General features: G+C 40.9%; 1 protein-coding gene across 1 annotated transcript in view; it reads right to left on the reverse strand.

The window, feature by feature from the left end:
• The window catches only part of LOC117456902 (sortilin-related receptor-like), a 146,572-nt gene that overhangs the window by 11,035 nt on the left and 122,963 nt on the right, over positions 1-12,574 (reverse strand). The window contains 16 exon segments of the mRNA XM_034096765.1: positions 193-357; positions 908-1,003; positions 1,005-1,028; positions 1,534-1,724; positions 1,808-1,898; positions 1,992-2,074; positions 5,539-5,605; positions 5,753-5,857; positions 6,577-6,689; positions 8,070-8,239; positions 8,994-9,120; positions 9,713-9,841; positions 10,440-10,610; positions 11,505-11,657; positions 12,104-12,238; positions 12,373-12,504. Coding sequence (XP_033952656.1) covers positions 193-357; positions 908-1,003; positions 1,005-1,028; positions 1,534-1,724; positions 1,808-1,898; positions 1,992-2,074; positions 5,539-5,605; positions 5,753-5,857; positions 6,577-6,689; positions 8,070-8,239; positions 8,994-9,120; positions 9,713-9,841; positions 10,440-10,610; positions 11,505-11,657; positions 12,104-12,238; positions 12,373-12,504 — 1,952 coding nt within the window.

The raw sequence follows: 12,574 nt of genomic DNA on the forward strand, positions 1-12,574 counted from the left end.
TATTAAATGGGACAATATTTGAATGGGCATACATTTATTATACTGTAGTACACGTAATAACCCCGGTGTAAATATATCAGCATTTGCCTCACAGAGAATCCAACCATTTGTTTTTTTCCACCCTAATCAGTCAACCCTCCTGACCCTGATGCTCATCATCATGAATCCCCTTCCCCATAAGCAGTGTCGTACCAGAGCTGCGTTGGGGGCGTCGTACGGGGGCTGCCACTTCAGCGTGGCCTGAGTTCTGTCCACACGCACACGATGGAGGTTTCTGGGTGGCAGCCGCTCATTGGGAATCATTTTCACCACAGCGTAGTCCGAGGGAGGACCCAGGTAGGGAGAGACGGCACGCACCTGAAGGAAAACACAAACAGCACTGTAAAGATGTCCTCATTATTACACTAGGACTGATGCAACTAAATAAAACAATGGCAGCCTGATAGAATACTACACTGACTGTCTATGGAAGGCAAATGCATCTATGTTTGCCATACGTGAATACAGTATATTACAACTATCATGCTAGACTTTAATGGTGTACTAATCTGCCCCGAGATCCAACATAAAAGTCATTATTATTTTTTTTTTTAAAATACTTACATTACATTTTCCAATGTCCCCTACAAGCTGCAAGCTTTACCGCTCTCGGTTTTAGAAACTCATTTTAAAAGTTTAGTTGACTGTTGCTTGCGTCACCTATAATACCCAACCCTATCTTCAAGAGACCCTGCTTATTGAGCTTCACTTTTAAAAACGAATTATTTAGTCACTTAAGTGATGACAAAGCTGTGGATGATATCACTGTTCCCATTTGAACTTGAAATAAAAAAAATTAGATTTCACAAACTTCTCAGTGTGAAAGATGTCACTGAGAGGAAGTCGGTGGGACGTTGAGAAGACTCACCAGGAAGAGATACTGTTCGTCGCTGTCCACCGTCACTGTGAGGCTGAGAGACGTGGAGCGGAACTGACGCGGGCTGTGGTACAGGTCCAGGAAGGAGGGTGGCGTAAAACACACCGTACACCTACACACACACACACACACACACAGCAGAGATAAGTGCTGACTCAGTGAAGTGGTTCAGAGGAAATTTAAAACAATATCCTGATACGAAACATTAAGTTAAGCCCTAAAAGGCAATTAGGGCGAAAACATCTAATGATACATTTTCTAAGCCTAATCTAATGTTGCACTTCATAAACAGGTTTTCTATGGACTGTTAGGATTTTAGACGAAGACTATTTTTTTATTCTCAGGTAATCACATAATCTGTATCTCATATTGAGCCTACTCAGACCCTTTCATGCTAATCAGTGCAACACGTGAAAACACTGGCTGAGATGTCCCTTCCCTTAGCCTATCATGTACAATGTGTTGGAGTATAGCCAATAGAAGCGTTAGTGTTACATAGTGATGTCAATATGTAACAGAAGTAAACAAACGAGCCCAATCGAGGCGTTTCTGGCAGGGGGGGGGGGGGGGGGGTGTTTTTTAAGACATCAAGACGTATTGACGGTAATGTGCAGTACCTGAGCGGTGGCATTGCCGATGGTCCAGCTGCAGTCCACAGCAGTCTGGTTGAGGGCCCGGGCTTTGAGGAGGGGCCGCTCCGGCTGAGAGCCAATGGTCTGATGATGGGACAGGGCGGTGGGACTGTCTCCTATACTGGTGTGAGCCCAAACAGCCACCTCATACACTGTGCCTGCTGTCAGGTTAGTAGCTGCGAACAGACACAACAACATGTACGTGAGTCATCTGTGGAAGTGTAATTGACTTACAAAAATAATCTAACACAAACGGTACCTTTCAGGATCCCCTGTGTGACCGTGTAGTTTCTGCTCTCCTTAACATGTGTGTCAAACTGCCAGTACAGAATCACTATGTACTGCTTCACCTTTAAGAAGAAGAAGAAGAGCCCTCTCAATCAGGTTTATACAGGCAGAAAAAAACAAGCTTTTAAGGAGACAATCTGAAGGGGAGCTCTCACCTCGTACGGGGAGTTGAAGCTGAATGAAAGGCTCATGGAGTCGTTGGTGATGCTGTCGGCGATCACAGAGGGGGGGGGCAGAGCTGCAGCACACAGAGAGCAGGGAGATAAGGACTTTACGTCATTTGTGGGCTGTTTATTTGAACAGTTTAAAGAGTGTGTATCTTCAAGGTCAGCAGCCTAAAGGATGGCAATTCAAATTCAATCACAATGTTCCATCTGCTTGCTTCCATACTACACATTTTTTGTACAACAAAGTATAAACTCACCATGTACTGTACTAATTTACTTATTGTATCATCTAAATGTAGTCGTTTCTAATTTAATTATCCAAACATGGTCATGGTTCACAAGAGGATGTTTCGAAACACTTGAATGTGTTTCCAAGTTATTTCTGGCCATAACTGATGAGTGGGACACTTCCTGAAAACAGGCAGAGGGTAGCACGACTATCAAACCGCAGGGACTGCTTTTTTGCCTAGCAAGGTTTCCAAACGAGTAACGTGACTCAGAAGTTTGAAGTAGTCAGCTATTTGAAACTTCCTAGTGAATTGAGCTGGTGGAGTTCTTTAAATGCTTATGAAACATGCTCCAAGGCTTCTTTCTGACAGCCTTTGATATTGGTATTTGACAAAGGAAAAGAGATGATGCCATCCCAGCATTCCTTGAAGAAGCAACATTTTACGTGACAGTTAAAGAAAACCTCGATAAGTGCTGCTGTATTTTTAAGTTACATTGCTGTCAACTATGTTTTTCTAAGTGGAAGCACTATAACATTTTGTAATCAATAAAATACATTTATTTGTCAATATTGTGAGCCAAGTGGTTCGTTTATTTAGATTGTGGCCGTGTAATCTGCGTCGTGGTTATGTGCATCTTCAGTGTGTTGTTGTACCTTTTTCATTTATGACAGCCTTGCTGCAAAGGATCCTTTACTTAATTGTATTGAAATGACATTTTGGACAGGAATTCGTAATTACATTTCACAGCATAGAGCTTGACATTTGACCGCAGCTATATATCCTTTATTTAACCAGGTAAAAAACTCAATGAGATTAAAATCTCTTTTCCAAGAGTGACCTGGCCAAGAAGGGCAGCATGTACTGTACAAAGTTACAACATATAAAACACAGACATGAAAGGCAGACAAATACAGCTGTAAAACACAAATAAAATGGCACATTAGCCAGTCAATATGCGAAGTAAAACAAACTATTAAAATCATTCAAAAACTGGCAACATTTAAAACGATTTCAGGATATACGAGCACTCACATCGACCAATGGTGTTGTGTTCTCTGTCCTTTAAGATGGACCTGAATTCCCCCATAGTGACTAAATCTGAGAGTTTCAGCTCCTTCTGTACATTGTTCCAAGCTGTGGGGGCAGCATATCTAAAAGCTGTTTTTCCCAGTTTTGTTCTCACTGTAGGAACCAGCATCTGAATAAAATCTTGGGAGCGCAGGCCATATGGACTTTCTCTTTGACACATATATGTGCAAATGTAGGAGGGAACCAACCCAAGCAGAGATTTATAAATAAAACCCAACCAATGGGAAAGTCTGCGAGCAGACAAAGATGGCCAATTAGCAGCAGCATATAAAGTGCAATGGTGTACTCGATATCCACATCCAGTGATAAATCGCAAGGCACAATGGTACACAGTATCCAAGCTCTTTAGGCATTGGTCAGAGGCATTCATGTATAGCAGGTCACCATAATCTAATACAGGTAAAAACGTTGCAGATATCAGATGTTTCCTTGTCTGAAAAGAGAAACAGGATTTATTCTTGTAAAAGAAACCTAATTTTATTTTTAGCTTTGAAACAACATTTTCCGTTTGTAACTTGAAAGACAAGTTCTGTTCAATAAGAAATCCCAGATATTTGTAAGTAGTGACCCTCTCAATGTCAGTCCCTTGTGCAGTACAAATATTGGGTAGAACAGATGGTAACTTTTTGCCATTCGAAAATATCATTACTTTGGATTTTTCAGCATTTAATACCAACTTTAGTTGATATAAATGTGTTTGTATGACATCAAAGGCAGACTGGAGGAAATCTAGACTTTGCTCTATAGAAGCGGAGGAACAATAAATAACAGTGTCATCTGCATAAAAATGGTAAGAAGCATTTGCTAAATTATTACATAGATTATTTACATATATGGTAAAAAGAATGGGTCCTAATATGGAACCCTGTGGCACACCCTTTGCTATCGGGAGGAAGGAAGAAAAGGACCCAGAAAATTGGACGCATTGGGTTCTCGCTGATAAATAATTTAAAAACCAACCTACAGTATGCCTAGATAAGCCGATACTGTGAAGTCTTTCTGTCAGGATGATATGATCAACTGTGTCAAATGCCTTTGACAAATCAATAAATAGAGCTGCACAATACTTTTTACAGTCCAATGCCTCAATTATGTTGTTCACCACTTTAATAGCAGCAGTTGTTGTGCTGTGTTGTTTTCTAAAACCGGATTGGTGTTCTGACAAAATATCATTTGTGTCCAAGTATAATTTAAGTTGTTCACTGAGAAGCTTTTCGAGGACCTTCGCTACAACACATAATTTTGAAATTGGCCTATAATTATTAACAGATGAGGGATCCCCTCCTTTCAGTAAAGGAAGAACATATGCAGATTTCCATATGTTAGGAATCTCATTATTGGAAAGAGTTCAATTAAAAAGATAAGTAAGCGGCTCAGCTATAAAGTCGGCTGCTAATTTAAGAAAATGAGGAGGAAGTGTGTCCGGACCTGCCGATTTGTGTGGATCCAGATTCTGCAATGCTTTATGGACCTCTATCACCTCGATAAAAGTAAAATTGAATGGCTGAGCCATGTGATGGGATGAAGGTGATGAGGAATCAATGTTCTGTCCAGGGCCCGAATGTAGGGACTCAAACAAAGAACCAGATGAAATAAAATGTTCATTAAAGCAGTTGAGAATGGCCGATTTGTCAGTGAGGGTTTGCGAGTCTTTAACAATGCAGGCTGGTAATTCATTTTTAGTTTCTGTTCCAAATGAGTTTTTTATTACCTTCCAACATTTCCTTGGATCATTTAAGTTACTAGTAGTATTAGAAATGTAGTACTCAGATTTAGCCTTTTTAACTAGGAAGGTGAATTGATTTCGGAGCTGTCTAAAAACAATCCAGTCCACTTGGGATTTCGATTTTCTGGCCCTTGACCAGGCAATATCCCTTTCTTTTAGAATGCTGGCCAGTTGAGGACTAAACCAGGGATTGTTTTGCCCTTTCACCCTACATTTGCGGAAAGGAGCATGTTTGTTTATAATTCTAGTAAAAGCCTCATGAAAATAATCCCATGCCAGTTCAACATCACTAATGAGAGAGATCTTGTTCCAATCAAAATCCCACAGCTCATGTCTGACACTGAATAACATTTATTTTATGTTCTTGTTTTTCTGTTGTGATTTGCTTATACTGTATGTAAAAATATTAGTTTATATTCTGAAAAAAGTGCATCTGTTTAATGAAATAAGCCGATAAATGAAAAGTATTCAAACAAATATAACAACCAACCTTTCTTGGGGGTGATGGACTTAACCTCGCTCCAGTTGCCAACACCTCGACTGGTCACTGCTGCAACCTGGGAAACATCATCAAGCCAACATTTAAACACTCTGTGCATGATGGTACCACTACATGACTGAATGTGGAAACATCTCTTTCTGTATTTCATAGAGGATGTGCATGTGTGTGTGTGTGTGTGTGTGTGTGTGTGTGTGTGTCTTACCCTGAAGCTGTACAGAGTGTCTGGCTGCAGCTCCTTCACCTCACTGTGGGTGCTGGTGCATCTCTGGGACATCCAATCAAGATCTCCATGCTCACTGTACTCAACCTGACACACACACACACACACACACACACACACACACACACACACACACACACACACACACACACACACACACACACACACACACACACACACACACACACACACACACACACACACACACACACACACACACACACACACACACACACACACACACACACACACACACACACACACACACACACACACACACACACACACACACACACACACACACACACACACACATTTAAAGGATATATTGTAAATAACTGCAACCATTAAAGTTTAAAGTCAGGGATAAATAACTCAATTTTATTTTTAACTTTTGGTGAGAATATTAAACAACAACAAAAACCAGGTGCAGATCAAAGTACAACATGGCACACATCACATGCAGCTTAGCAACACACTAAAACAGTTTAATGGTTAAGGGACACAGGAGGTAAAATATATGATAATACAAATTAAATAAATAATGATCCCTCTCGGTTAAATAAAGGAAGACAAAAGACTAAATGAATAAATACAATAAAATATAAAAACCTAGAAACTAAATAAATAAACAAAACAATAGAAAAATGAGGCCCTAATCCTCTACTTTGTATATGAGATAAGCAGACGGAGAGATTTGCATGTACTGTATGCATAAAGATGACTGAACACATGTTCCTCGAAACAGTTCATTTCTGGTGGCGATGACAAATGGACACGTGAATCAGGTATAAATAAAGACTCACAATGTACTCTCTGATGAGGCCGTGTCCTTTGTCGGGGGTTTTCCAGGACACGTCCACTGTCCCGTCCTCACTGTTATCGCAAGACAGCTGCAGGTGCCTGGGTGGGTCGGGCACTGCAACACACACACACACACACAAAATGAAGTGATGGGAGTATTAGAGGTCACCTATATGCAATTTTTAGTCAATAGCATAGGACTCAGATATATACAAATATATAAAAAACATGTCTATGAAGTGTTTTTTCAAAGGCTTTCTCACTTTTTTTATTTCCTGCTTCTTCACACATGCTCTCTCCAGTACAGGTTAGCTCTGAGTGTTAGCGATGCTTGCTAATGTAAACAAAGAACATATTACGTCCAAAACACGTCGGGCTTTGATTCTGATAGTGGTAAATTACGTCATATCGGATGGCAAATCTGGATCAGCTCCATTGTTCCCCCGTTTTTAGAGATTTGCGCACGGAGGAAAAGAGAGAGGGTTGTATTTTCTGACGCTGCGTGAGTTCCCTGACGCACCGGGGACACATATTTATGTATAAAAGACATACAAAAGTGCATTTTGCATGATAGGTCCCCTTTAATGTGCTTAACAAAGGAGGCACAACTAATAATTGAATGTGTCAGTGATGATAATAGTAAACACATTTTGAAATGCTTTCAGTGCTGGCTACAAGGTGCTGGTTTTAAAGCCTCTGCTACGTCCGTAAAGCAAATAACTTTAATAATTAATATTACAAATTAAAAAAGTCAGCTGAACATCTGATTTAGCTTATTAACAATTTGAGTGGACATGTAGTTTTCTGATAGTATCCAAAATTACTTCACAGCTTAGTTGGATACTCAATTCTGATTGGTCAATTAGGCCATTCATGTTATTAATTTTGCTAACAAACTGCTGCTAATGAGGATGCTCTGCTAAAGACACTGTGTGCAGTCAATTTGAAGTCAGCTGTTGACAGTAAACATTATTTTTCTCCATCAGAAAACACCATGAAGTACTTTTTGAATATTCATTTTTATATTTGTAGAGAGCACGGAACTTTGGATTCATGCTGGCTTAACTGACGACAGTGAAGAAAAGAAAAAACACTTTGTATCGGGAACTTTATCACCCTGTCTGTGTTATTTTTTCATTAATGACCGCCTTGCTGCAGTTTCCTTTACGGACACTGAATGGTAACCATACACTTTTAACATGACGTGATCAGTCAGGTTAATATAAATAAGCCTGAGACAGTTCCACGTTTCCTTCCGGATAATGAGGAGACACATGGAAGCTACCTGCAATTATCAGGTCACTGAACACCACAAACGATTGATAAGTTATTGAAGGATCACAAAGATCGATCAGCTTAAATCAAATTCCGGTTGCTCATCCAACATGCTAACAGTGTAGATGTGGGCAGATTAGGACTCCTACCACACTACACTTTCCTAGTAAGTCATTTAGCATTGAAGTGAATGAGTCATAATGACAGAATTGATACTCACAGCCCTCGGGGGTCCTGACCGTGATCACCTCGTTGGTCTTGTGCAGCCTGCTGAGGCACTGGGTGAGCACCTTGACATGGTAGGTGGTGTCTGGCTTCAATACGGCCAGTTTGTAGCTGGTTTTGTTGCTGTGGGTGTCCATGATGGTCCACTGCTGGGTGCCCACCAGCCTGGAGATGAAAACACAACATGAGGGGACGTAAAGGCATCAAGCGTAAACTCTAAATTCAAGCGTGGATAGCCTCAGGCCTGGACTCTCATCAAGCATGTCTAAATGGCTGCCTTTGGGTGGGCTTTGCTCATGAAAGCCAATTTAAAATAAAAATGTTGTGGATATCGAGTAGTTGTGAATAATTTGACAAATGTAAAATCGGCAAAAAAGGTACTTTTTCCTTTGAACTACAAGCTTGCCGTTTGAGCTACCAACTATTCCTTCCACATGACACCCTGATATGTGGTCAATCCAACCCAAATTAGAATGTTTCCAATCTACTTCCGATATGTGGGCAAGTTTGAGGTCAATCGCACTTAGGGTGCAAGTTCTTTTGTTGTTAAAAAACTGCATTTCCATAGATGGCGGTAGGGAGCACGATAGCAAATTTGAACCCATTCACTGCAGAATCTCACGATTTCCCGCCAGTCCTGACATCATTACACATTTTTCACAACTTTTTCAGCATGCTAAGTGCCTCTCAAATGTGTACCCCTATTAGAATAATAATACGAATACGAATAATAACAATCAGCATAATAACAAACGGGCTAGGAACGGTGCCCTCGCTAGTTGAGCCCCATGCTCTGGCCCTAGTAACGCATAGTGCGACAGCTGTAACGTGGATACTATAGCTGATATCAGTTTTTTTATAAAGGGTCAATAACGCCTTATCTATCCGCTGGTCAAAAGATGCTGGTAATAAAACTCACCTGTAGTATATGAGGAAGTAGCAGGAGTCCAGAGGGAGGTTTTTTGGACGGGACCATGTCAATGTGACGGCCCCCAGGAAGTCTGGAGTCCACTGGAGGTTCTGGACTTTATAAGCCAGGGTGTTCTCTGGGAGGAGTTCAAATGGATTCATTAAACTGTTTGAAATGGCTAATTTCTTTATTATTTTAGTTTTTTTTAAACAAGAACCAGATTTAGCAATTAGCTAATTTGCATCTGCAGTCCCTGGGCAGGTACACACATAAAAATCAACAAACAATTTAAAAATGACAAAATCTCTATCACACTGTATACATTCAAAGCACAGATTAACATATGAATAACAGCACATTTATCAGAAAAACTATAATATAACACTTCATTTCAACATATCAATTGTTGGGACCAATAACATTTAAACTCAGCTGGATGAACCATTTACATGCACTAAACCCTATACCGTATAACACACTACAGGAAAGGGAAAAGCCCCCAAAAAAGGTCATACATTTTCAACACACTGCCTGAAATATACACCAACAGACAGCATGTGGCAGCATTGCACTGTTCTTAAAATACTGAGTGAATAGGAAAGTACTACATTAACATACTGGCATTTAAAATAGACCTGAGCTTCTTTTGAGGAAAATGCAACTAAGACCTACATTAATTACAACTGATATCTAAACACAGGTGGAGATGGGGAGTGTTTGGGACGTACGGGTGCAGTTGTCCTCGTCGCTGTGGTCGGAGCAGTCCAGGAAGCCGTCGCAGCGCTCACTGTCAGGAACACACGCCTCACCATCAGAGCAGCGGGAGCCGTTCACGCAGGAGAGGGGCCCGCGGGTGGCTGCAGGGAGAGAAGGGGGAGACTTTTTACATTGATCTTCTTGTTATTGGATTGCCTCACTGTCAGTATTTCTGTTTGCAGTGCTAAAAGACAATACATTATTTTGATTAAACCTCTACTATATAAGGTTTTCGGTTCAGTACAAGTAACATTTGACTTTTGGTAGAACTACTTTAAATAAATGGCACAAGGATTAACTTCACAATCAGCAACCAAACCCTTTAAAACTGTACAATTCAGCATTAATATTGTATTAATACTGATACACAACTGTGTTATATATACAGTACATGTTAAACAATTTACCCACCGGGAGTACACATAAGGCCACTCTCTGATTAAAACTGCCATCTTTGATTCGGAAAATGTCAGAAATTGATTCAACAATCTTAATAACCTCCAAAACCACACCCTAGATATGTTTTAGCTTTGGTCTGCATATGCTATGCCATGATCAAATGTGGCATTAATTCAAACCTCGGAACTTAATGTTTCACTTTCTCACATTCAACTGTTTTAGTTGTCGTGCTTAATTTGAATCTTGTACACAATACTTTGTTATGGTTGTGTTTTGTGTGTGACGGTGTACTGTACTCACGACAGTGGGCTTCATCAGAGCCGTCCTCGCAGTGCAGCTGTCCGTCACAGCGCTGCCAGTCGGGGATGCAGTGGGGGGGTCGGCGACACTGGAACTGCCCCCGGGTGCAGCGGTGAGGCGAGGGCTGGGCCTGGGTGGGCGCTGGAGCCACCGTCACAGAGCCGTTAGCTGCTGTGGGACAGGAGAATGAGAAAACAGTTTTTTACTATAACTATTGTTCTTTTTCGTTTACATGTGCCAAGGGTTCTGATTTTGGCTTGATTTGTTTGTTAATTGTCATCAGTGTCTTCAAACTTAGTGGAAGGTTGTAGGTTGGGCAACTATGCAAGTCTCCATTCACCACTTCACACACAGCAGCTTGTAAGTAGAAACATTGACAAGCACACTCACAGGCACAACCCGTACATTTACAAGCTACCCTGCAGTATACAAAGTCATTCAAATTAGCTGCACCTTTACCAGCTTTGAGAACACTTATGATCAATCATTATAATCAAAACATATCATATATATTATTCTGAAATGGGTACATTTACTTTTGGTACTGTAAGTATATTTTGATTCTTATACTTTTCAAAATGTACTTAGGTAAAACTTGAAATGCAGGACTTTTACTTGTAACAGAGTATTCCTACACTCTGGTACTTCTACCTTTAGTCAAGTACAAGATCTGAGTACTTCTCCCACCTCTACCAAGGACACTTGCTTACTAAAGGGACCGGAGATCAAACCACCAATCTTTAATCAATGTGTTAAAATACAACACATATCCCTTACAGCTTAAATGTTATTTCCGACATTACCATTTAAACTCTTATCATTCTGCCTTCTGTTTTTAGAGGGTGGCGGGGACAGGGGATGTGTAGGGGGTGGACTCAAATCTACAGAATATGCACACAGAAGTGGTGTACATAATCTGAAAGCAGGGAAACTAGGTTAGTTTACATGTTGGCACTGAATGGGATGTTTTTCTAGTCTTAACTCGGGTACACAAATTAAAGTATTAATTATGAAAATGATGAAGGAGATGATGTGATCTGAAGCAGTGCTACAGACAGGAGCTACCTGTGGGACAGCCCAGCTCATCGCTGCCGTCGGGACAGTCAGCGTATCCGTCACACACCCAGGAGTCGATGATGCAGGCTCCGGAGCCACAGTGGAAACGGTTGGGAGCACAAGTGGAGGGGCCAGGGGACACGTTGTGAGGAGTAACACCACCTACAAGGTTGGAGGTTCAAGTTTAATGACTGGGGAGAGATACGACGTTTGGTAATTCAAATATGAACCAGAATCAGAAACAGGTTTATGCAAGGCTTACACATACGAGGAATTAGCTTGGTGTATATGGTGCATACATAAACACAGCTAAAGAAGCGGAGGGTCTCCCCCTTTAATATCTGTCACTCAAATAAACACACTGGTTGCCAAAAAAATATCTGAACATGTGTTGTGTGAATAATGTACCACATGAGTGGAACACATACGTACATTAATGAATTGTACATTTCAAATAACTTTTTCTTTCTTTCATCCTCTGTCTTCTTAACATATGAGTACTGAAATGTAAGCAAGGTCCAATTCTAACTTTTTCTTAACTTCTAACTTTTGATATGTGTGTATCTGTGCAAATGAAAAAGCCTTAAGTGTAGTCTTAGTGTGTGTACCTGTACACTGTGCCTCATCAGACCAGTCCCCACAGTCGTTTTCTCCGTCACATTTCCACCATGTAGGAATACAGCGGTCATTTTTACACTCGTACTGGAAATACCTGGAGCAGCCTGGGACCTCGGTGGGAGCCGCTGCAACACACACAGCAGAAGTTAACACGTGATACTGCTGCTGAAACATTGCTGCACTTCCTCTTCTTTAGAATAAATGACACAATCATTTGATATGTGTGTTCCTCTCTATTTGTGAACAAACACGTCCGTACCACAGTTGGCTTCGTCAGAGTAATCCCCGCAGTCGTCCATGCCGTCACACTTCCACTCCAGGCTCACACACACTCCGTTGGCACACTGGAAGGTGTAGGCATCACACACTTTGCCAAACTCAGTTGGCGTGGCTGAGAGAACACATACAGGGACATTAGCGGTTACAGAAATCTGTTTGTTGGAACAAAGCAACACATTTTT

Source organism: Pseudochaenichthys georgianus, chromosome 13 (genome assembly GCF_902827115.2).
Source record: "Pseudochaenichthys georgianus chromosome 13, fPseGeo1.2, whole genome shotgun sequence".
Lineage (NCBI taxonomy): Eukaryota > Metazoa > Chordata > Actinopteri > Perciformes > Channichthyidae > Pseudochaenichthys > Pseudochaenichthys georgianus.